Here is a 26,684-nt window from a genome sequence, read left to right on the forward strand (position 1 = left end):
GCGTGTTCGTATAAACTGCATATTAGCACTTTATGACAGACTTTCCTGTCAAAGGAAGCTCCCCAGCGCTGTGCTGTCAGTGCTTGGGCACTGGCACCTTTAGCTTGTCTTCCTTTGAAATTCTCCTGTCTATATGGCTGGACCTTGATGATTTCATACCCACACAAGTCACATCGGCACAAAGTGGGTGCCATAAATGTATACGGAGCTGTACAAGTGTGGCTCAATGTACATTACAGTTGAGAGGCAGGGGAAGGCATTTATGACAGAAGGGACGGATAGAGCCTGTTCTGTCATAAAAACCCTACCTGCCCTGAAAGCAATTTTTTTAAAATGGAGTTGATTACTGCTTTGAAGCCAAACTGCAGCTACCACTTTCTAAGAAGTTACAGCAACAGTTTTGTTTTTATCTTTTGGGAAAATGTTTTACATAAATTAAGAGAAGCTGATTTTAAGCACTCTGTTAGTGGTAGTTTGTCTCAACCCTCTAAATGCAAATTTTGCTGGACAGTTTGGTCTGTTGAAAAACAACATACTTACATCAGCAGGTGAAAATTAAAGAAAAAAATTGTATGCAGCCACCACATCTATGAACTGGTAAGCTGCAATATAATACATTTTTATTTTTCCGGTTTATTATCACATTAACCATTTTACAGCTTACCGAAAGAGAATGGGATTGGTAACAGTCTAATCAGAAAGGTAAATATTGTAATATATATGTATGTTAGTCTGTTTGTATACATATCTCATATATTTGTCTTTTTAGCTATAAAACAATGGACACAGGTAAACAGAAAAAAATTACCTCAATTATTTGGAAATACAAAAGATACTAAGGAGTATTTATTGTAAATAAAGCACCTTAGCTTTTCCAAATAGTCTTACATTGTATAGTGAGAGGTGTACTCATTAAATATTTAAATGACAGCAAACATTGAGTGTAGTGAAAATAGACTTTATTATAATAAAATGTATTTGCATTTGTAAACAATGAACTTTGCAACACCAGTGGGTGTCACTTAATGCTTCTAAACATATCACAGGTGTGAATTAATTTTTTTCAAACATGCAAAATAAATAACAGACACTGAAAGCATCAAAATGCTGGCCGTGTGGTACAAAATGCTGGTCACAATTCCACAGAATAATGGCTCTGATGCTGGGAGAGGATGTTAGCGACAGGGACAATGGAAATAGGATGCTCTTTGAGTCACTATACATACACATCACCCTGGCTTATAACCAATTACTCCCATGTCTGCTCATAGCAGATAGAACATTTGTAAACAGTTAAAATATCAAACCAGATAAAATAAGGCAAATGAACATTCAGTTTTTTCCAACATGCACACAACATAACAAAGCTATTTTCCTTAGGGGAGAAGCGCTATCAAGTCACGCCGAGGTTGCTATTTTGGCGTTGATTCTCTCCTGTATAGGGTTGAGTAGGTGCTGCAGAAATGTGGCTTCCTGTAGAGCACTTTCCGCAACATGGCATACAAAGTCAGGGAGAAAACATAGTGCAAACATTCCACTTTGTCCTAAAAGGCATGGTCACTTAAGTGCCCTATTGACAAACAGTGGGAACCAGATAACATATCTGAGAAGAGCTTGACAAATCCAGGCTTCTGGTTCCTCAATGTAGCTCTTCATTTATTAGTGCTTAAGGTCTACTTCCTGTCCTTACTATGTTTTCAGACACCAGTCAAGTACATTCATAAAGGCCTCTTGCTGTCACAGACAACAAGAAACTGCTCAGACCATTTAACAATAAAATGACAAAGCTGACCAATCGCAGATGGGCCAGCAAATGGATGGTAACAGACAAAGGCTCATATTGCCCTCCACATCAAGTGTATTATTGCTGTATAACAGCTTGGACAGGCCAGGCCTTTTTATTTTTTACAAGTTCTTCCCAGAGGAACCTAACTTTTTAAACAGCTTTCTCCCTTTAGAGAAGAAACTTTTCTTTTTCTTGGTAGAGGAGATCCCTTGACATTGGTCCGATCTTTCAGAAGTCTGCTTAGGTTCACTAGGTTGGTCAGAGGATAATGAATCATTTGGAGGGGACTGTGGCTGGTCAGCAGTAACATCACAGCTAAACTACAGAAAAGCAAAGAAACCATTAGCTTATAGGTAAAAAAAATTCAACTGTATTTCACAAATACAATGCAGCTTTTACTAATACTTTGCATTAAAAAGGTATTTGTCACCTGCTAAGTTTCCACGCCCAAACTATTAGGAACAAATCGAAAGCAAGATGAAGATTTGTATATCAGTTACAAATTTATAGCAATTAAACTATTTTTGTAAGGCATCATAAACAGATGCATTCAGCACTGTATAGGGGCATAAGCCAGGCACTGGTCTCTATTTTTTCTCTTCAGGAAGTCTTACTTGTAGAATAGGGTTTCATTTCACTTCACGTAAACATTCAATACATACAGTCATGGCCAAAAATACTGGCACCCCTGCCAGGGCGTCCCTAGGTTTGGTGTCACCCTGTGCGGTAACACATGGTGTTACCCCTCCACACGTGGGTGGTCCCTGTCGGTCGTTCACACACAGCCTGGCTCTTCCCCTCCCTGTGTCCCCGTGGAACCCCCCAGACCGGTGTTGCAAGCTCAGTTAACCCCGTATAGGTTGCAAGCCGCCAATCCCTGCAAGATGGATTAGAACTACGGATTGGGGAGCATAATGGATCGGACTCCTATCCATTATGCTCCCCAATCCGCAGATCCGATCCATCTTGAGGGGATCGGCGGCTTGCTTTAAAACCTTCTGGTGTCACCCCATGAGATAGGTGTCACCTGTTGTGGCGTGCACCCCCCCACTTAGGGACGCCACTGCACCCTTGCATTTCTGTCAGAGAATGCACCACTTTGCCCAGAAAATTGTTGCAATTACAAACGTTTAGGCATTCTCATATATATTTATTTTGTTTGTATTGGTATGGCATAAAAAAGTGGACAAACAAAAAGCCAAATCTGACACATTCTACGCAAAACTGGACTGGACAAAATTATTGGCACCCCCCAATTAAATATTTGGTAGCACACTGCTTGGAAAAAATAATTTAAATCATTTGCTTACTGTAACCATCACTGAGTTTCTTACACCTCTCCAGTGGAATTTTGGACCACTCTTTTACCAACTGCTCCAGGTCATTCAGATTGGAGGGTTCCTTTTCACAACTGCTGTTGTGAGATCTCTCCACCGGTGCTCTGTGGGATTGAGATCTGGACTCGTTGCTGGCCAGTTCAGTACTCTCCAGAAGTTTGTATGAAACCATTTCTAGGTGCTTTTTGACGTGTGCCTTGCATTGTCCTGCTGTAAGACCTCTGACCTCTGATGGAGACCCAACTTTCTGACACTGGGACCTATATTGCACCCCAGAATTGTTTGGTAGTCTTCAGATTTCATAATGCCATGCACTCGGTGAAGACATCCAGTGCCTGAAGCAGTAAAGCAACCCCAAAATATCATTGAACTTCCACCATGTTTGACTGTAGGGACTGTATTCTTTTCTTTAAAGGCATCATTGCTTTTTCTGAAAACAGTAGACTGATGGGTTTTATCAAAAAGTGGTAATTTTGTTTCGTCTGTCCACATCACATGAGCTTTTTTATGTTTCTGTGTCAGCAATGGGGTCTTCCTGGATCTCCTATCATAGCATCCCTTTTAATTCAGGTGGATGACGTACAGTGCAAGCTAACACAGTTGTACCCTGTGCCTGAAGGTCAACTTGAATTTGTCTGGAAGTTGATCAAGGTTCTTTAGCCACCATTTTGTTCAATTTTTCGCTTTCGTCCACTTCCAGGAATATGAGCTACAGTGCCATGAGCGGTTATCTTCTTGACAATGTTGTGCACAGTGGATACAGGAACATTAAGATCTCTGGAGATAGACTTGTAACCTAGAGATTGTCCATGCTTTTGCACAATTATTGTTCTCAAATTCTCAGACAATTTTTTGCTACTCTTTCTCTTCTCTATGTTCCACGCAGCACACAGACATACAACAGAAAGGTTGAGTCAATGTTTCACCATTTTAACTGGTTGCTGGTGTGATTTCTATATTGTCATCACCTGTTAATTGATACAGGTAAGTTTAATTACAAATAACAGGAGCACCACAAACTTGGAATGCAGTTATTTCTTACAATTTTGAGAAGGTGCCAATAATTTTGTTCAGTCCATTTTTGGAGTTCTGAGTGGAACGTGTCAGATTTGGCTTTTCCTTTCTCCACTTTTTTGCGTCATACCAATACAAACAAAAGGAATAAACATGAGAATGCCTTAACATATGTAATTGCAACAATTTTCTGGATGAAGTGGTGCATTATCTGACAAACACAAGGGTGTCAATATTTTTGGCTATGACTGTAAATTAGTGCATGTCAATTTTCCTAGTTACTATTGATTACATTAGGTGACAAATGGAGTACTAAGGAGGAATACCTCAGGCATGGAACTACAAATAGTCTTGAACTAATGGACATCAACGTAAATTTCATTTTTACATAGGTGAAGTGCAAGAAGATGCATCACCTACTGGCTCCTTCAGAACCAGAACATGTACATGAATCTAGTGGACATGGGCAGCAGGTGTAGCATAAGGTCATTGTGATGCTTTAAGACACCCTATGAACGGGGCAGATCTATTAGGTAAAATGGTATCTTCCAGAAGTTTCTTCTTTTGATCACATTCAGAAAATTCAACTTTGTATACGTAATACATCTCTATTAGTGCAAAGGCTATAACAATCACTTAGACAGTAAGGAAGACAACAGGGTTTTCAGAACGTGACTATTTCATCTACAACAAGGAAAGGGAAAGGAGTGTAGACATCTATACTTGTTCTTCCAGTGCTGGGAAAGGAGATCTCACTTACATGTCTGTCTGTCCCTTTCTCTGTCTAAATCTATCACTTGGTTCTTCTTCGCATGCTCTGGCGATCCCAAAAATGAAACACACAGGCACAGACAAAAAGAGGATACAAAAATTATACTAAAAGCAGCATAATTACACAGATCCACTGCTGCACCAATACTGATAGGATTGGACACTAAATACTGTATACTTTATTGGAGAAATAGCAAAGAAAAGAAAAAAATCATTTTAGATAACAAAATGTGACTATTTAATACACTCCCTATGCGTATATATGGTCATTACTTTAAATATTATATTGAGTATTAAAATTAGACCTGGGCTCAAAAAGTGAAGATTTGCTATGTTATAGGGAACATGTAGAAGTGTTGGTTGTGCCTAGATCGTAAAATATAACTCTTCCTAAATTTTGTTTGCAAAATAGCAGTGCTCTTCCTGGTATGGAAGGGTGACCATAGACTCCAGTGCTATCAATCTTATAGCTCTATATCTGCTTGTGTGATTTAAAGCTTAGTTCCACTTTTGCTGTCAAATTTGGATAACACCTACTTTATATTTGTAAACCATTTATATATTTTCAAATTTATATTTGTGCTGCCCTCAATCACATAGCAGAACTTAAATGTACAAAATGCTGCTACCATTTTAGATGCTATTTTCTGATAACTCCAGAATTGAAAAATCCTTAGTACACTTTATTGATGAGGAGGCTGGGTAGCTGCTTTTGCTATAAATAAAGATGCTTGTACTGTGCTAGCAAATCTCATCAGTTTTAAACTAGATATGAATACTGTCTGTAAAAGTTAAAGATTTAAAACCTGGCTGACTGCATTATATGTTAACTGAAAGGAATTCATTCTGTCCTAATGCCTATTACACACGATGAGAATATCGGACGAATTACCCTACTTTTTTTTTTTTGCATGCTAGTCTCATATCAAAAATTAATAGGTTACTAAAGTTACAAAAATTCTAGTAAAACAGAATACAACTTCGGAAGTGAGGTACTGTAAAGTATTCTTTTGTTTACAAGGATGTGCAGTCTTAGTCACTCAATTTTCTTTTCTAAAAATACTATATAATTGCATGAAAATTGTTCAGTCTGATGTCTTATGAGAAATGTTTGTTCTTATCCCTTCTGACATTTTTCGCATGAACGGTTGTGATCGCCTCTCAAAACCCGTGATCAGCTTATCAGACGATTGCTCTGAAATCTTTTTTTTTTTTTCAGTTTTTCTCATTGTGTATACTAGGCATTTGCCTTTCTACTGAAACAGGCTAACTTTGGAATTGATCAGGAACAGTTACAGACTGCCCAAAGATCTTCTGAAAACACCTAAAAGGTCAGAAATATTGTTTGCAAAATCTTTTCTTAAACATACTGTTTGAAGGGGAACACAAACATATAGTTTTTCTCAAGATTGACTGCAAAAGTGGAAATATGCTTTAAAGCACTACTGCCTCTGACAGCTTGTTTTAAGAGATTTGGTGTTCTCCTAACCATGCTTGAGACTGTCATGAGGAAACAAAACCCTGCCTCTAACGTGATGGCTGCCTCCTCATAGCTCATAGAGACACAGTGAAGGTCACGGCATGGCAAGTCAGTAATGAGGGTAAGAGCAGCTGCACAGGCAATACTGGTAAAAAAGTCTTTTTTTTTTTTTAGCCAGAAAAATTACCAAATCTGTCAAACGTGTAACTAACTGCCAAAAAAAATATTTTGGCTTTTTTGTTTTATGTCACATAATATAGATACTAGGGATTTTCTAGAAGGGGTGAAACTGCTTCAAGGTCCAATCATAAATGCTGCCCTATGTCACCATCTTTTTTGCGCACACTACATTTTATACAGGATAAATCAGTCTCTGTCCTTCACATTTCTTTTTATGCAGTATTAGCTGCTGTTTTACCCTCTGTAAAGATTAGGATTAAAAAGTGACCTTTTTATTATTACTAACAATTTGTGTCTCAGGAGATGAAGACAGACAGTGAAATCTGTGTAACATATTAGGGGGCCCAGTTTAAATTTCAATAACACCTCTGGGTGGATAGCTACTTTTTCTGGTGAATTGTTAATAGCTTAAGAATGCTTATAAAATCCAGCACCAGGGTGACATAATATGGGACGCTTCACCACAGTGCAAATACTCTTTTCATGGCATTACATAATCAAAGTAAGGGTGCTCCTAAAACGGTTTCAGAAATCAGCTTTTGAGGAAGGCTAGTTAAGGTCATTTCAGATGTCCTCACCTTTTCTGCTCTTTCATGAACACTTTCTTGTGACCTCAGTTCTTTAGTTTGTGTCTGGGAAACTTCTAAGTAATTGGAGGGAACAAATCCTCTCTGCCCATTGAGCTCCCCCTGTATGTGTGAATAAAGGGAGAAGTCACAATAAGCATGCATTCTAAAAAAAATAATAAAACAAATCTATAAAAAGAAAAACAAAATCCCTGTTAGGATCTAGTTAGATTTATAAGTGCATTATTCAACTCAGACAAATGTGTGTTCAATTCTTTGTGCTTTTTTTTTTATATTTAAAACACATTGGGACTGTGTTAATAAAACTGGAGAGTGCAAAATCTGGTGCTCTGCACAGAAACCAATCAGCTCTCAGGGTTTTTTTTTTTGTCAAAGCCTAACTGAACAAGCTGAAATTAGAAGCCGATTGGCTACCATGCACAGCTGCATCAGATTTGGCACTCTCCAGTTTTAGTAAATCAACTCCACTAAGTCAAGCACCCACATATGTTGGAATGCCATGCCTTGTGAACCCTGCTCTCAACACAAGTTTGCCTGGAAACACACAGGCATGTGTGATATGACATACAGCAATTCATAACAGTCAAAGTCCTTAACGGTCTCTATCAGCAAACAGCAGACATGGTGGAGCCACAAGGTTGGCGCATATAAAAACATTGGTTAACATTGACCAAAATGTTCCTAAAGTCAGGATACAAAATGGCCCAATGCTTTTTATTGATCAGTCAAGGCTGGTACACAAGGCTTCTCTGCCTCAACATACACAGGGGGACTTGGTACTACTTGCTTTAATACTGTACTGCACCAATATGCAACAGGACTATATGTTAACTGTATGTCATAACAATATCAGATGTATTAAAGCAGGATTCTGTTTCTGAATGTTACTGATATAACAAAACAATACTGTGAACAGTCCATATAGAGTTACTCTTAGGCACCAAAAATAAGTTAAAACATGATACAGGAATCAACACGTACATAAAAGAACCCATCTTCATCCATTGGTCCAAACACAGTTATGATGTCCCCAGCAGTGAAGCTTAATTCTGCCTATTGGACAGAAAAAGAAGCAAATAGATTAAGTACTTGTTTACCTCTTCTGGGCAGAAATAATCCTTCCTTAATAAATACAGTTCATAAATAAGTGCCATATAAAAATATATATACATAAACAAAACACAAGCATTTAAGATAGTAAAGAATTTAAATTTTGCTTCTTTAAAAAAAAAAAAAAAAAAAAAAGTACACTTCTGCCTGTGTATAAAAAGCGTACGCTGATCTTAATTCTGAGTGCTTTACTCCGGATCCCCCCCACAATGGTGTTCAACTGATTTATAAGAAAAGCACAGCACCAGTACTTCAAGGTGAGGCCCTAAAGAAAAATACAAGAAATGAAAATGAGAAAAAAAACAGCCGAGTGCTGTCAGGCACCAGAATCTTAGATATGGGGGTATTAATGGGAAATTGAGGGGCAGTTGATATTTCTGCCAGACATCAGCTAATCGGTCATGCAGACCCCTTATCCATTTACTCACTGCTGGCAAAAGTGTGATTATTAGGGAAGGATTAGAACCCTTTTAGGTTTTACTGCTCTCTAGGTCTCCATTATATTGATTTTCCCTTGTTTTGAGCCAATTCATGCCAGAGTGGTGCAGCACAGTGCAATGCAAGCCTGCGCATTGTGGTGTGCTGCCAAAAATGCTGCATGCAAAATTTATGATCTGTTACGGTGCATGCGGCAGTCTGTTTGATTAAATGGCTTGCCTTAATGTAGCATGCATTAAAGCATGTGCACCACAAAGGATTGGGGCTGGTGTGAAAAGAGCAAGTCAACAAGGAATCAGACAGTAAAAAGCTGACCGGGGTTCTAATCATTTCCCCGCTCTATCCGAAACTAATAAAAAATGTTTTGACTGGTCATACATCTAAACACGCTCACACAGCCCATCCTATCAATGTTAAATGCAGTGGCCCCTGTTAATGGAATTAGCCAATCTGAACATGTGAACTGGACTGTGGGAATTTCCAGTTACTCACATCGAGCCTGCTGAATTTGTAATCTAACCACTTTCACTTTTCTTTCTTCCCCATTTCAGCTCAGTAAAGAGCTCATTAACTTCAGTCATTTCTTTAAGTCATAAGTTTATAGCATCCTGATTATTTTTGCAATAAAAACCCCTCCTTATCTTATTTTTGTATTTTGCCATTCCAGCACACCGTATCGCCTATTCCACTCCTGCTTCCCCGTTCCTCTGCTATCAACATGAGTTGCTACTGACATGTTTTCCGGACACGAAGAGAAAAACAGTTGACAGGAGAGGGACCTACAGCACTCAGCCTGTTATTGACAGTCTCAGCTCTGTTCTTGTGTTCCTGTGTGTTCTGGGAAGGGGGATGTGTCCAGTCCCTCCAATCAGCTCAGAGCTCTTTTTACTGAGCTCTGCAGTGTGAAAATTTAGCTCTGTGCCCCTTTTTTTTTTTTGACAGCCCATAAAAGCTGTATAAATTCTGGACGTTGAATGGATTTAAAGAGAAGACAGCAAATAAACAGGTACAGCTTATGTAGGAGGATTTGTTTCATCCCTGTGTATCACCTGAGGCTACTCACTTCACTGGCTATATGTGAGAGTTTACAACCAATTTAATGGAACTAGCTGAAGATAGAAGTGGATTGGTCTGCAGGACAGGTAGATAAAGGGAAATTTCCAAAAGCAGCAAAACATAACCTGATAGGTATTTTAACATTTCCTTTCTCTGTCTAAAACAAAGGAAAATGTTTTACCTATAGAATGTAAATGTCTAACACATCAAAAATGTCACAGTAACTATGAGCAAAATGAAAAAAAAATATGATGCAGGAAGGTATACCATGTTTGTTATTTTAAGGAAAAAAAAGGACCTTTACAACTGCTTTAAGAACAAAAACCTGTGTTAATGCAGGTTACACACTGCATAGTATACAATATGTCTTTTCTGATCTTACCCAGTAGTTGCACATTAAGTTTTAGGGATGTGCCAGATTATCAGTGCTACAAATCCTGGTCAACAAAAAGTGTCAAGTTGACATCAGGTAATACATTGTATAGCAAAGCTTGCTGTAACGGTGTTTTGTAGCTTCCTTCTTGAAGTCACTGTGTATTATGCTGATAGAAGATTACATTTACAATAAGACTGCAGAAAATCATATATTACATTATAGCAGATAATCCATACCTCCACATCCATATTTGGAGAACTTTCTCTAGGGTTATAATCAAACATAGCCACCATTTTTCTGGAGATGCTCGAGTCAGATTTGCTAGTTTTTAAATGCTTATCTAAAAAAGGTAAGAAGCACATATATATCAGTGATACCAATTTGCTAACATGAGCTCACATAATTACAAAAATATGGTCCATAACTGTTTATAAATTTTTAGACATACATTTGAACAAGCAGACATTTACTACAAGACAAATTTTATCATGTCTACTCACCGGCTACATTATTTTCTGCTGATGCAGAAGTCAGACGTACTGTAAAAAAAACAAAACAAAACAAAAACAGAAACAAAACAAAAAACCCCTCAAATAAACCAAATATTTTAAAGTTCTGAATCCACTATTTATAAATTTACCATTAGGTGGCAACAGCAACTTCCTGTTATGGATTTGTATATAAAGCAGCAAAATGAATATAACATTCCCCTTAGATCAGGCATGTCCAAAGTCCGGCCCACGGGCCATTTACAGCCCGGGGGTCGGTTTAATACGGCCCTCCAACAGCCCTCCCTGCTCTGTGTAATGTGGCCCTCCCACGGCCCTCCCTTCTATGGCAGACAATTCTTCTGCTTGAGAGCAGAGGGCAGTGCGCATGCCTGACTACGGCGCGTTCTCCCTGGTCTGTGTAAATGCGGCTGTCGCACGGCCCTCCCTTCTGTGGCAGACAGTCTTCTGCTTGAGAGCAGTGCGCATGCGTGACTGCGCCGCGCTGGGAGCGACAGAGGGCGGTGACGTCAGGGCCGGGCTTCCAGCGTGAAGTGTGTTTCTCTTCCCCTCCCGGCTGCCGAGCAGAGACTTCAGCTCCAGCTACCTTTTTCACCCTTCACATTAGTGCAGGTAAGTTTTTTTTTTTTAAATTTATTTTCAATACATTGTGAAAACTCAGCTGTCAGTTGATCTTAATGTTATGAAATGAAAAGTATGTCGTTTGCAATTAACTTGGCATAAAATAATTTATTTGCATTTTATTGTAATGGTTCAAAGAATGTTCGGAAAAATGTTCGGCCCTCCACCATGTTCACTTCATCCAATCTGGCCCTCTTTGAAAAAAGTTTGGACACCCCTGCCTTAGATGTAAAGAAATTATGTTTTACAAAAATTCATATGCAGGCTAGGTTATTTAGATTACTTTTTCAGCAATCCTGGTTATGCCCTGGGGCAAACCTGGCATACAAAATTGGGCAAGAAAGTGGCTTTTCAAATCGCAAAAGGCCTATTCACCAGACTACTCTGCAATCTCCCACATTTTCCTCTGTCTTTTCCTTGATGGTGAGACCAAAAGCGAAGTAGTTCAATACACTATAACGCTAATGGAAGCATTTGCTTGGTGGAGCAAAGCAGAATGCAGGATGCTATTGGCACCAATTTTGCAGCCTACTTACTAGAACTCCTGCCACCTGGCAGAAATGCTGACAGGGTCAATCACAAAATGTAAACATAAGTGCCAGCTATACAGTACAAGTGGTACTTTTCTGCATGAGTAAGGGCCTCGCACACAAAATAGTATGAAAAACTGCAACTGTCTAATGTGGATATTTTTCTGGCAAACCACAGCACCTGGGTCAGGAAGTGAAGGGATATCTCCCCTATGGGCCTCACACATACTCTATATTGCAGTAAATTGAATATATATCAACAGCTATGCAAAGCATACAATGAACAATGTGCAGCACAAAGGAAGACAGACTTTTTTTGGAGATGGCAAAAAGGGGTGCTATTCTTTACTCTATCCAAAATTAAAAAAAAAAAAAAAAAAAAAAAAAGAAGTTTCAGCTTTAGTTTTACTTTAGGTTCATTTAAAGCCTCAAATTTGTTCCTCTCTGAATGACAGGCATTTTCAAGTTGGCATGTTAAAGGTCTTTCACCTCTCTTTTTTTTAAATAGTAAATATAGTAGGGAAGCTGAACAGGGATTTTACATTATAGTCCCAAAACTCCTACAGATAAGATCAATGTACTGTCAATCTAAAGGGCTGTAGGCAGAGCCCCATGTGGGTACTTACTGATAGGGCTATCAATAGTGCCTACATCTAAGCAGCTACAACAGCAGAAAGAGTATCGTCTCTGCAGTGAAGTTACTGCAGAAAGACGTGTACTGTCACCCTATTAAAGGAAGTACCTGGTACTATTGGTATGATCAAAAGGCATTTACAAAATGTTTCAGCAGATACCTCATAAATCATGCAATGACTGGTATATGCAGCCTACATTCCGTGTAATTCTACATTCTGACCACAATTCAAATTGAAAGAGATGCTTATCTTGTGTACTAGAACAACAGCCCAATGTTGCATTAAAGAGCATATCAACAGCTATGCAAAGCATACAATGAACAACATGCAGCACAAGGGAAGACAGACCTTTTTTGGAGCGCCGGGGTTTTGGAGGAGGAATGGCAGAGCGGCCAGGAGGAGCAATAGGAAGAGGAGGAGGAGGAGGAAGAGGAGGAGAAAAAGCTCTGGTTTCTTTAAGAGAAAAGAAAGAAGCAGCAAAAACAAAGGCAGAGGAGAGTAAGCAAATTTCTATAGCAGAAGCAACATTCAGAAGACAAGCTACAGACATGACACTATTATAAAAAGCAGTCAGCCACAGACATGTATGTGATGGCGTTCATTTTGCTATACTGTAGCTTACTGCTCGGTTAAAGCAAATTATGCACATCATAAAACACACAGAACAGAAAAAGGCAATGCTGTGATAAAGGAATATTCATTGTTTATAGCAGTGTAAAAAACAATCATTGAAGAAAAAAAAAAAAGAATTAACTGGGCTAACACAGCAAACAACAGGGCTCCCTCTCTCAACCCCAAAATACTTCATATTTCATTTCATATCCTGTAAGGTAAGACACCATTTCTTACTGGTTGTCATGAGCAAATAGACAAATTTGTATTCAGCCCCCTTTACTCTGATACCCTAATTAAAATATAGTGGAATCAATTGGCATCAGAAGTCACTTAATTAGTAAATAGAGTCCACCTGTGTATAATTTAATCTCAGTATAAATACAGCTGTTCCATGAAGCCCTCAGAGGTTTGTTAGAGAACATTAGTGAACAAACAGCATCATGAAGGCCAAGGAACACACCACACAGGTCAGGGATAAAGTTGTGGAGAAGCTTACAGCAGGGTTAGGTTATAAAAAAATATCCCAAGCTTTGAACATCTCATGGAGCACTGTTCAATCCATCATCCGAAAATGGAAAGAGTATGGCACAACTGCAAACCTACCAAGAAATGGCCATCCACCTAAACTGACAGGCTGGGCAAGGAGAGCATTAATCAGAAAGAAGCCAAGAGGCTCATGGTAACTCTGGAGGAGCTGCAGAGATCCACAACTCAGGTGAGAGAAGCTTTCCACAGGACAACTATTAGTTGTTCACTCCAAAAATCTGGCCTTTATGGAAGAGTGGCAAGAAGAAAGCCATTGTTGAAAGAAAGCCATAGAAAGTTTGCAAGACGCTATGTGGGGGACACAGCAAACATGGAAGAAGGTGCTCTGGTCAGATGAGACCAATATTGAACTTTTTGGCCTTATAGCAAAATGCTGTGTGTGGTGGAAAACGAACACTGCACATCATCCTGAATACACCATCCCCAGTGTAAAACATGCATCATGTTGTGGGGATGCTTTTCTTCAGCAGGGACAGGGATGCTGCTCAGAGTTGATGGGAAGATGAATGGAGCCAGATACAGGGCAATCTTAAAAGAAAACCTGTTAGAGTCTGCAAAAGACTTGAGACTGGGGCGGAGGTTCACCTTCCAGCAGGACAATGACCCTAAACATACAGCCAGAGCTACAATGGGTTGGTTTAGATCAAAGCATATTCATGTATTAGAATGGCCCAGTGAAAGTCCAGACCTAAATCCAATTGAGAATCTGTAGCAAGACGTGAAAACTGCTGTTCACAGACACTCCCCATCCAATCTGACAGAGCTTGAGCTATTTTACAAAGAAGAATGGGAAAAAAGTCCCTCTCTAGATGTGTAAAGCTGGTAGAGACATGACCATAAAGACTTGCAGCTGTAATTGCAGAGAAAGGTGGTTCTACAAAGTATTGACTCAGGGGGGCTGAATACAAATGCATGTCACACTTTTCAGACATTTATGTGTAAAAAAATTTGAAAAACCATTCATCATTTTCCTTCCACTTCACAATTATGTGCCACTTTGTGTTGGTCTATCACATAAAATCCCAATAAAACACATTTACGTTTTTAATGGTAACATGACAAAAATGGGTATGAATACTTTTTCAATGCACTGTATCTTGTGTCTAGTAATTAAAGCAAACATGTACTTCATATACAAAACTACAAAGCATATGCCTTTACTTGCCCCAAGAAAGTCTCAAGGAGAAGACAGATTGCAGTTGGTGGGGCTTAGCTAAGAGGATAAGGAAAGTCATGTCCAAGTGACAAACCAAATCAAAGAGTTGAACAGAAGATGCTTTTATAGTGTAATAAAGCTCCCTGCAATGTCTGATCTTAAGGATTTTTACTTTCAAATGTATAAAATTAAGCACAGGTTAACTTTAAATTGATTACTTGATTCAAATAAAGTAATAAGATTCAACTAAAAAAAACAAACAAAAAGGATTTGAAAGCATGTGGAAGCATAAAACAGCACCTATGGCAAAAAAAATATACAGTTGTGTTCAAAATAATAGCAGTGTGTTGAAAAAAGTGAATAAAGCTCAAAATCCTTCTAATAGCTTTTATTTCCATACACACAAATGCATTGGGAACACTACACATTCTATTCCAAATCAAAACATGAAGAAAAATATATCAAACTTGTGTTGTTCCTCTAAAAAAATTTAAGAAAAGTAAATATTAGACTGTTCAAAAAAATAGCAGTGTTTGTATTCTTCTTTACAAAGACTCAAATATTCACTATATAAACTGAAAAATGTTTGAAGATTTTTCTTTCCTTTGAATCAATTAATATTTAGTTGTATAAGCACTGTTTCTGAGAACTGCTGTACATCTGTGTTGCATGGAGTCAACCAACTTCTGGCACCTGTGAACAGGTATTCCAGCCCAAGATGATTGGACTATATTCCACAGTTCTTCCCTATTTCTTGGTTTTGCCTCAGAAACAGCATTTTTGATGTCACCCCACAAGTTTTCTATTGGATTAAGATCCGGGGATTGGGCTGGCCACTCCATAACATCAATCTTGTTGGTCTGGAACCAAGATGTTGCACGTTTACTGGTGTGTTTGGGGTCGTTGTCTTGTTGGAACACCCATTTCAAGGGCATTTCCTCTTCAGCATAAGGCAGCATGACCTCTTCAAGTATTCTGATGTATTCAAACTGATCCATGATCCCTGGTATGTGATAAAAAGGCCCAACACCGTAGTATGAGAAACATCCCCATATCATGATGCTTGCACAACCATGCTTCACTGTCTTCACAGTGTACTGTGGCTTGAATTCTGTGTTTGGGGGTCGTCTGACAAACTGTCTCCGGCCACTAGACCCAAAAAGAACAATCTTACTTTCATCAGTCCACAAAATGTTGTGCCATTTCTCTTTAGGCCAGTCAATGTGCTCTTTGGCAAATTGTAACCTCTTCAGCACATGTCTTTTTTTCAACAGTGGGACTTTGCGGGGGCTTCTTGCAGATAGCTTGGCTTCACATAGGCATCTTCTAATTGTAACAGTACTCACAGGTAACTTTAGACCACCTTTGATCTTCCTGGAGCTGATTGTTGGCTGAGTCCTTGCCATTTTGGCTATTCTTCTAACCATTCGAATGGTAGTTTTTCGCTTTCTTCTACGTCTTTCAGGTTTTGGTTGCCATTTTAAAGCATTTGCGATTATTTTAGCTGAGCAGCCTATCATTTTCTGCACTTCTTTATATGTTTTCCCCTCTCCAATCAACTTTTTAATCAAGGTACGCTGTTCTTCTGAACAATGTCTGGAACGACCCATTTTCCTCAGAATTTCAGAGAGAAATGCACTGTAACCAGCATGTACAACATTTGCTGCCCTCATTCCTTAAATAAGGGCAATAATTGCTGCCTGTTTTTCAAAGAATGAATGACCTCACTAATAGAACTCCACACTGCTATTATTTTGAACATGCCCCTTTCAATTAGTGATTCAGTTACACAGAATCAGCAGCATGCATGTCATGACTGTTGGGTCTGTTGGATTTCTATTACTCTACTACACCTGCTAGTAAATTATTTGCCATGTAGAAATATGATTTCTACCAAAAACAGTGATTGATCAGGTTAGTGATGTCTGACTGCTATTATTTTGAACACAACTATACATACTGCATGTTACCAGACATTTATGACCTGCAAAACATCTACAGATCACCAAACTATGCCTTAAATCTACTAGAGAATAATCCTGTGTGGCAATAATACATTTTACTGAATGGGGGTGCCTATCCCACCTCACCTCAAGGCAACCTGACTAAAATGTAACTTTTACTGTTTATTTAAAAAAAACAAAAACAAATCAAATATAACACATGTATGTACCAATATGGCGAGGAAAAAACTACTGTGACAATTTTACATACCTAGAGAGCAATCCATAACCATGAGGATAAATCCTATATCTTGAAGGTGTGGTATTTTTCTGTCAAAAGGTAGTGTACTATTAACTCTCACTACAACAATACACTAATTCACTGAGAATACACCCATCCATGTGGATATAACACACCACTAATGGACAGGCCCCATTTCCACATAACCACAAAAATACCTCTCTAGCGATGATCAAATATATTTCCCAATATAATTGGGTATTTTTCTACCCCAAAAAAATCAAGATAAGGCAAGAAAAATTGCATGGAATCCAAAAAGAAAGAAAAGAAAGTGCTCCCAAATCAAAAGTAACCTAGCATGTTTCACTCCTTGAATGGGGCTTTGTCAAATAAATAAAATAGTGAGCAAAGCAACAGGTGAAGTCACATGGCTGATGGAAATGACGTCTGTTTGTTCATCTCCTATTTATAGACTAGTCAGTCAAAAAGGCTGCCGTGCAAGTGACGTCGTGACATCATCACGTGCGTCATGACACACATTATGTCACCATGCATGCACGTTCTACATCATCTTATACCAGCTATGGATGGCCATCTTGTGGGCTGACAATAGAAATACTGGCATAATAGCCTAAAAAGCATATAACAATAGTATTTATTAGCGAATTTGATTGAATCAAGGTATGCCATCAGCTATTGAGTCCAATAACAATTACATTTGTTGAAATTCACATATATTTTTTACTAAAGATCAGAGAAAATTAATTTACGAAGAAGCAAATAGACAATGTTAGGGTTCTTCGTCACATACGTATTGAAGAAAAGTGAAGCCTTCATTTAACCCATGGGGTGAGCATGAGTTCAGGTGCAAAAAGGGCTATATATAATGTTCAGTATACAGTGACTTGAAAATATTCATACCCCTTGAAATTTTCCACATTTTGCCACGTTACAACCAAAAAGGTAAATGTATTTTTTTGGGATTTTATGCGATAGACCAGTGATGGCGAACCCGTAGCACGCGTGCCACAGCCGGCACGCCGAGCCTTATCTGTGGGCACGCCAGGAGAATCCAGCGGCGCGCTGTCTTCCCGGCTGTAGTGTGCGTGACAGCCGGGTCCCAAGTGCGCATGCACAAGAAGCAGTGCTCTTTGTGAATGGTAAGGCGGTACCTGGGACACATGACAGATCCCAGAAGCCGCCGGACCAATCACAAAGCGCAGCGCTTCTCGCGCATGCGCACTGGGCATCCGGCTGTCCGACGAGCGCCCACACTACAGAAGCCGGGAAGACAGCGCGCGGCTGGATAAAGGAACAGGTAAGATAAAAAAAAAAACTCTGCGGAAGTAAGAGCGGGGACCTGTCAAATTCAGGTACCCGCTCCCCCTCCCTCCCCAAAGGTCAGCAGTCATCTCTGTACTGTCCGCAGTCTCTGGTCATCCCTGTGCTGTCCGCAGTCTCTGGTCATCCCTGTACTGTGTCCGCAGTCTCTGGTCATCCCTGTGCTGTCCGCAGTCTCTGGTCATCCCTGTGCTGTCCGCAGTCTCTGGTCATCCCTGTACTGTGTCCGCAGTCTCTGGTCATCCCTGTACTGTGTCCGCAGTCTCTGGTCATCTCCTGTACTGTCCGCAGTCTCTGGTCATCCCTGTACTGTGTCCGCAGTCTCTGGTCATCCCTGTACTGTGTCCGCAGTCTCTGGTCATCCCTGTACTGTGTCCGCAGTCTCTGGTCATCTCCTGTACTGTGTCCGCAGTCTCTGGTCATCTCCTGTACTGTGTCCGCAGTCTCTGGTCATCCCTGTACTGTCCGCAGTCTCTGGTCATCTCCTGTACTGTGTCCGCAGTCTCTGGTCATCCCTATACTGTGTCCGCAGTCTCTGGTCATCCCTGTACTGTGTCTGCAGTCTCTGGTCATCCCTGTACTGTGTCTGCAGTCTCTGGTCATCCCTGTACTGTGTCCGCAGTCTCTGGTCATCCCTGTACTGTGTCCGCAGTCTCTGGTCATCCCTGTACTGTCCGCAGTCTCTGGTCATCCCTGTACTGTCCGCAGTCTCTGGTCATCTCCTGTACTGTTCGCAGTCTCTGGTCATCTCCTGTACTGTGTCCGCAGTCTCTGGTCATCCCTGTACTGTGTCCGCAGTCTCTGGTCATCTCCTGTACTGTGTCCGCAGTCTCTGGTCATCCCTGTACTGTCCGCAGTCTCTGGTCATCTCCTGTACTGTTCGCAGTCTCTGGTCATCTCCTGTACTGTGTCCGCAGTCTCTGGTCATCCCTGTACTGTGTCCGCAGTCTCTGGTCATCTCCTGTACTGTGTCCGCAGTCTCTGGTCATCCCTGTACTGTCCGCAGTCTCTGGTCATCTCCTGTACTGTGTCCGCAGTCTCTGGTCATCCCTGTACTGTGTCTGCAGTCTCTGGTCATCCCTGTACTGTGTCCGCAGTCTCTGGTCATCCCTGTACTGTCCGCAGTCTCTGGTCATCCCTGTACTGTGTCCGCAGTCTCTGGTCATCCCTGTACTGTGTCCGCAGTCTCTGGTCATCCCTGTACTGTGTCCGCAGTCTCGGGTCATCCCTGTACTGTGTCCGCAGTCTCTGGTCATCCCTGTACTGTGTCCGCAGTCTCTGGTCATCCCTGTACTGTCCGCAGTCTCTGGTCATCCCTGTACTGTCCGCAGTCTCTGGTCATCCCTGTACTGTGTCCGCATTCTCTGGTCATCCCTGTACTGTCCGCAGTCTCTGGTCATCCCTGTACTGTGTCCGCAGTCTCTGGTCATCCCTGTACTGTGTCCGCAGTCTCTGGTCATCCCTGTACTGTCCGCAGTCTCTGGTCATCCCTGTACTGTCCGCAGTCTCTGGTCATCCCTGTACTGTTAATTAGTTTGCACTACTGTACGAGTTGTTTTTTCTAAACCAAAAGCTCGATATTCAGGTTTCATTGCAGTGTTGGCACTTTGAAAGAAATAAGTTGGTTTTGGGTTGCAGTTTGGGCACTCGGGCTCAAAAAGGTTCGCCATCACTGCGATAGACCAACATAAAGTGGCACATAATTGTGAAGTGGAAGGAAAATGATAAATGTTTTTCAAATTTATACAAGTAAATATCTGAAAAGTGTGGCATGCATTTGTATTCAGCCCCCTTTACTCTGGATACCCCTAGCTAAAATCTAGTAGAACCAATTGCCTTCAGAAGTCACCTAATTAGAGAGAGACTATGGATATGTTAAATAAGGCTAGTAGAGATTACTTCTATTACCCCTTTACAAACTAATGATCACATTGCCACTATTAATTAACAGCTGCGGTCCAAGGGGCACAGATCAGGATCCTGGGAATTACACCACAGTAGCAAAATTACTGTCACCAGTATGAAAACTGGAGCAATGCAGTTAATATCACCACTGAAATCTGATCACCAGTGCAATTAATAATCTCTGCTGACCACCAGTAATTGTTAATCTTTGCTTATCACCGGGGTGCAGTAATTAGGAATCTGACTGCAAAATGTAGAATTTGGACTTGCCTGCAAATTTTGTATCTTGGAGTACAGTACAGGACACAGGCAAAGTATGGAAAACCTCTGCAATATAGGTGATTGGACACTAGTAAATATTTCAAAGACATGCCACCTTCCCTGTAACTCTACCCACTTAATGAATTTTCAGTTTTGTAGCAAGAAATGCAGAGTAACCAAGGAATGGAAGGGAGTGTGTCCCGTACTGTACTCCAAGATATAGAATTTACAAGCAAGTTAAAATTCCTCTTATCTTAATCCATACAAAACAGGAGAAATGCAAAGTATACATAGATCCGGGGACGCTCCCAAGCAATGAATGAGAAGGGTGGGCAACAACTAAGCAAACAGGAATGTGTCAAGGGTCAAAAAGGAACAAAAAATGTGTTCTGGACCCACCCAGTCTAAAAGACTGGCATTGGGTTGAGGGATAGAATTTTATTTTCTGGAAGGAAAACCTTTGCTTCGGATGTGTCCAGAATCAGACCCAAGTGTTTCAGACAAAGAGAAGGGCTGGCAGAACAAATTTTTACACAATTATCATCCAACTGAAGACCTGAAGCACACAGCTCCATACAGCTTTCATATTGGCGGATAGCTAGAAGGGAGAAGAGTCCTCCAGGAGAAGATCATCTGGAAAACCTGTGACTTTGAAGCCCTGAGAACAGTAAGAATAGGTCCTAGGAACCTCCTGGTGCATAACCTGGGAGCATATGATAAATCAAAAAGCAGTGCAATAAACGGGTAGAAAACACGGATGAGGTGGATAAATGGGAACATGGAGATATGCATGTTGGATGGATCTACATGGATCTATGGATGCCATATATTCCCCTCATCTCTGAGAACGAAATACTGACTTTGAAGTTTCCATACAAAATTTTGGAATCTGAAGATATTTGCGGGGGGATAGTTCAGAAAAGGACGAATACTGCCATTGGGCTTTGGTACCGTGAACAGGTTTAAATAAAATCCTTTGAACATGTCCTGTGGGAGTACTGGCACAACTACTCCCTGGGACAAGAGATAATTCAGGTCATTTTGCAAATCTGACTGTCCTTTAACAGTGTTAGATTGATTTGAAAGACAAAAGGACTGAGGGGGTAGATCTCCAGGGTCTCTATTCTGTACACGCTTGAAACCACCAATTTAACCCATAGGTCTGGGACATATGTGTCCCAAAGAGGCAAACTGACAGAAGTTCCCCTGCTCTTAGCAGTTAGGGCATTAAAGCCAAAAGCAAACATATTGCAGCTTTCCAATTCTTAGATGTGATGGCTGTATTTCTTTTTTTTTTTGGCTCTTTCTTCTTCTATTTTCATCTTGTGATTCAGCCAGCAGCCCTGCTGTTTTTTTTTTAGAAGTTCAATAACTCCAGCAGAATGTATCAGTTTACATGGATGAGACAATCCACTTACCCCTAACAGTGGTAATTTATTCATGTAAAACCCTTATCCCAAAAGGAAAAAAAATGTTTGTTCTAACTGATTATAAAGTATTGGCTGGAGTTTGACTTCAATTTGTTATTGTATTCAAATCTGCTAATAAATTTAATACTTTCCTCCCCCACAGACTACTGCCTGCTGTGTCCTGTGCTAATTTCTACAAAGTGATGTCTTACTTATACAGGAGCTGTGTTACTGGCCAGATCACCAGGTGAAAACAGAGGAGAAAAAGCCTAAGAAAGGAAAATGGATGCAGCCATCAGAAGTAATGATTGGTAACCTGCAGTATAATACAATTTTGGCTTTAAATACCGCTTTCAGGGTCCATAAAAAATGCTATTTATACAGGCTTTTCGTGTTTTTTCTTCAACCTGTATAAGCAGTTCGATATTAGCCTATATGTTCATGCACATTAGGGCATTTACAGGCATATTTGCAGAGGAGCATTTTCAGGCAGAAAAAAAAATCAGAATCTCATTTGTGAAAGAAGCATTTGTTTGAAAAAATGCTTGAAGCGAATAAACACTCATAAATAAGGCATCTAGGAGCGTTCAGTGTTTTCAAGTGTAAATTATTTACAGTGCAAAATGATCAGAGGAGAATGTTTTGGAAAAAAAAAACTCAAAGGCAAATGCTCATAAAACGCACATAAACTGCAATACGAGTCACTATGAAATTTCTTTATACTGTTTTTTTTTCTGTCAGGTGCTGGCATTTTTTCAGTGGCCTAGTGTGTATGGACCCTCATTGATAAAGGGGGCTTTGGGGTACACTTGCTGTGCTGTATGGTCCAAGTCTTGTGTGGAAAGACAGGGCTGAACTTTGGTTTGGAAGTTGAAGTCTGGGTAAAGAGATTTGTGCTCTACGATTTCCAGAGCTAGAGGCTTCTGAGAAGAGATTTGGTATCTTCTGTCAGATGTGGTCACCTGATCAAGAAATCAATTGTACAGTGGGGATCGAAAGTTTGGGCACCCCAGTTAAAAATTTGTATTAATGTGCATAAAGAAGCCAAGGAAAGATGGAAAAATCTCCAAAAGGCATCAAATTACAGATTCGACATTCTTATAATATGTCAACAAAAGTTAGATTTTATTTCCATCATTTACACTTTCAAAATAACAGAAAACAAAAAAATGGCGTCTGCAAAAGTTTGGGCACCCTGCAGAATTTCTAGCATGCACTGTCCCCTTTGCCAAGCTGAGACCTGCCAGTGTCATGGATTGTTCTCAATCATCGTCTGGGAAGACCAGGTGATGTCAATCTCAAAGGTTTTAAATGCCCAGACTCATCTGACCTTGCCCCAACAATCAGCACCATGGGTTCTTCTAAGCAGTTGTCTAGAAAATTGAAACTGAAAATAGTTGACGCTCACAAAGCTGGAGAAGGCTATAAGAAGATAGCAAAGCGTTTTCAGATGTCAATATCCTCTGTTCGGAATGTAATTAAGAAATGGCAGTCATCAGGAACAGTGGAAGTTAAAGCAAGATCTGGAAGACCAAGAAAAATATCAGACAGAACAGCTCGCAGGATTGTGAGAAAAACCATTCAAAACCCACATTTGACTGCACGATCCCTCCAGAAAGATGTGGCAGACACTGGAGTTGTGGTACACTATTCCACTATAAAGAGATACTTGTACAAATATGGTCTTCATGGAAGAGTCATCAGAAGAAAACCTCTTCTACGTCCTCACCACAAAAATCATCGTTTGAACTTTGCAAATGAACATATAGACAAGCCTGATGCATTTTGGAAACAAGTTCTGTGGACCGATGAGGTTAAAATTGAACTTTTTGGCCGGAATGAGCAAAGGTACGTTTGGAGAAGAAGGGGCACAGAATTTAATGAAAAGAACCTCTGTCCAACTGTTAAGCATGGGGTTGGATCAATCATGCTTTGGGGTTGTGTTGCAGCCAGTGGCACAGGGAACATCTCACGAGTAGAAGCAAAAATGGATTCAATAAAATTTCAGCAAATTTTGGATGGTAACTTGATGCCATCTGTGAAAAAGCTGAAGTTAAAGAGAGGATGGCTTCTACAAATGGATAATGAACCTAAACACACCTCGAAATCCACGGGAGATTACATCAAGAGGCGTAAACTGAAGGTTTTGCCATGGCCTTCACAATCTCCTGACCTCAACATAATTGAAAATCTATGGCTAGACCTTAAAAGAGCAGTGCGTGACAGACAGCCCAGAAATCTCAAAGAACTGGAAGACTTTTGTAAGGAAGAATGGGCAAAGATACCTCAAACAAGAATTGAGACTCTTGGCTGGCTACAAAAAGCGTTTACAAGCTGTGATACTTGCCAAAGGGGGCAGTACAAGATATTAACTCTGCAGGGTGCCCAAACTTTTGCAGACGCCATTTTTTTGTTTTCTGTTATTTTGAAAGTGTAAATGATGGAAATAAAATCTAACTTTTGTTGACATATTATAAGAATGTCGAATCTGTAATTTGATGCCTTTTGGAGATTTTTCCATCTTTCCTTGGCTTCTTTATGCACATTAATACAAATTTTTAGCTGGGGTGCCCAAACTTTCGATCCCCACTGTATAAGCCATTGTTTAGTACAGACATCTCACGCATGGATCGTTTTGGATAATCTTGTTGATTGACTGACATACTATGGCAGATTTAAATGGCTTATACAATTGAATTCTTGATCAGGTAGCCACATGAGATGTCTGCATGATCTTCCAGCACAGAAGAAACACCAAGAGAGGTCTTGTTTTTTCTTGGTAACAGTATTTGAGTATGTTTTATTCACACTAGTTTCTGGCGAGTGTATTGTGGTGGTGGATTACATTGAAGATTTTCACTTTTGGGAATAGTACAGCCAAGTTTGAAGTGAATTTGATTGGACTGTCCCTATGCCCATCATTTAAAAATATTGTTTATGAACTGATTTTTATTTGCTATTATTTATTCAATCACTTTATGAATTATGCAGATTTGGTTACTTATTTAGCACTTTAGTTCACTATATTGGGTGTATTACTCATATAACTTAAAACTGTTGCCAGTGAATCGAAATGACAAAATATGCATAAGTTTTATGTCACAGTTACATATTCATATCTATATTCGGATTTTATTTCTTTTAGCGCTGCACTATTAAACTAGGTACAGGGAGAAGTTTGATTAAAGTGTTACTAAACCCACAACAGTAAAATCTGTCTGTATATGCAGTAAAGCATGCTTGTTGTACTCACTGTGGAACCTATGAGGTTAATCCTCTGCATTATCTAAAAATGATGTTTGATCCCAACTTTTCTGATCCTCCCTTTCTTCCAGTGTCTCCCTCTTATTTCCTGATTAGACATATCGTGTGGAGACATTGCACGTGCTCAGTTTGGTGCGTGTTGCTAGATAGGGTTTTTTTTCTTGAGAGAGTGCATGTGATCAGCACAGGGCCAATCAGCACTGCCCAGACAGAGGTCAGGGGCTCTACAGCCTCCTAGAGAAAACTCATCCTACAAGCTTTAACCAGTGCTCTGCTGAACACTGATAGAAGTCACAAGACTGCTCTAACTGCTGATGAGAAAAGGTATTTAGCGGTTTATATTTACTAAAATAATTGCATTTCCATGTTCTGCATACTGAGGGAGACCAGATATAGTGAACACAGGGTCCTGGGTAACTAAGACTGAGATGGCAGGATAAATTACAGAAATCTACCACTGTTTAATGAACTCTCTTTCCACTCAAAGTTCGGCAAAAATGTTGGGAGCAGAGAAAATGCTTTCCATCTAGAGTGATCCAATCATCATTGATTGAAAAACAAAACAAAAGGCATAGCGCATCTAAGAGTATTGGTAGGTAAACAGGAAAACTGAAATCAATGTATGCAGCTCACCTTGGCAAGTGGCCGAGAAAACATTAATTTGTATCCCGGCTGAAAAGCTTACATAGCAGGAAACCACAGTCTATTCCAAGAGGCCTTCAACAACACATCCCAATGCTGTTGTTGGATAATGGGAGTCCACACATTGAAGAGTAAGGACGTAGATAAATGAAAGTCCCAAATTTATTAAAATCCATAATACTTGACATATTTCAGAGCAAATATTGTTCCCTCTTCAGAGCAATGCTCCAAAACATGTTGAATGATCTAATGATTAGTAAGCTGCAGTATTTTACATTTTTGGTTTTGGGTTTAATGCGGCTTTAGGTAGGTATACTTACTGCTAAATTTTACTGCTAAATTATGAAGTCTGTGTGCTACCCAGAGTTCTCTTTAAAAGGTACTTACCTCACTTTCCTCTGATATCCTGACCACACATTTTCTAAAAATACCACAGTGTTATGCAACAGCATTTTAAAATGCTTTTGTTCCCTTTTTGTTTTGGCTTCCGAAGAAAAAACAAATATATAATAATGTCCTGAGTACTGAAAAACTTCATAAAAGGATATGGTTCTTAAAGCTGAAAACAAACAACTAGTACACTATACACTGCCACTTCTATGAAAAAGACATGCACCAATTTAGGGACATTTTGGGAGGTGGATTCAGCTCTCTTTTTCGGCCTCAGAAAAGAATGAGGTGGTGCGAATTGTGGGTTTTGCAAAATTGCAACAATGGGAGGGAGTTAAAATTTCAGCCTATGTACAGAGTGCAGGGGTCAGAATTGGGTAATGCACACAGTTCAGGGTGTAAGAAATGGTTAATGTACATAGTGCAGGGGTCAGAATTATATACTACACAGAGTGCAGGGGGCAGACATATAATGTACAGAGGGCAGGTGTCAGGAGTGGGTAATGTACATAGTGCAGAGGTCAGGTGTATGTAACATTCA

The 26,684-nt window shown here is 40.0% G+C and overlaps 1 protein-coding gene and 1 long non-coding RNA gene across 12 annotated transcripts in view; one reads left to right on the plus strand and one right to left on the minus strand.

The window, feature by feature from the left end:
- Window positions 1-942: 942 nt before the first annotated feature.
- The window catches only part of TSPOAP1 (TSPO associated protein 1), a 188,740-nt gene continuing 162,998 nt past the window's right edge, over window positions 943-26,684 (minus strand). For 5 of the 11 annotated variants that reach the window (XM_089657078.1, XM_089657071.1, XM_089657041.1 and 2 more), the window contains 6 exons: window positions 12,779-12,883; window positions 10,636-10,674; window positions 10,372-10,475; window positions 8,137-8,208; window positions 7,147-7,257; window positions 943-2,106 (listed from right to left, as the gene is read on the minus strand). In XM_089657078.1, the coding sequence (XP_089513204.1) occupies window positions 1,906-2,106; window positions 7,147-7,257; window positions 8,137-8,208; window positions 10,372-10,475; window positions 10,636-10,674; window positions 12,779-12,883 (632 nt within the window). In that variant the 3' untranslated portion in view covers window positions 943-1,905. Of the gene's footprint in view, window positions 2,107-4,897; window positions 4,955-7,146; window positions 7,258-8,136; window positions 8,209-10,371; window positions 10,476-10,635; window positions 10,675-12,778; window positions 12,884-26,684 lie in introns of all 11 variants that reach the window. The other 6 variants (XM_089657058.1, XM_089657064.1, XM_089657069.1 and 3 more) reach the window with 6 other exon arrangements.
- LOC149471044 (uncharacterized) lies at window positions 6,027-22,214 on the plus strand. The gene is made up of 3 exons (XR_016307317.1): window positions 6,027-6,239; window positions 9,371-9,709; window positions 22,011-22,214. It is a non-coding gene; the product is annotated as an uncharacterized LOC149471044 (long non-coding RNA).

This window comes from Staurois parvus, unplaced genomic scaffold, assembly GCF_062004578.1.
Source record: "Staurois parvus isolate SC_StPar_1 unplaced genomic scaffold, SC_StPar_1.0 ptg000029l, whole genome shotgun sequence".
Taxonomy (NCBI): Eukaryota; Metazoa; Chordata; class Amphibia; order Anura; family Ranidae; genus Staurois; species Staurois parvus.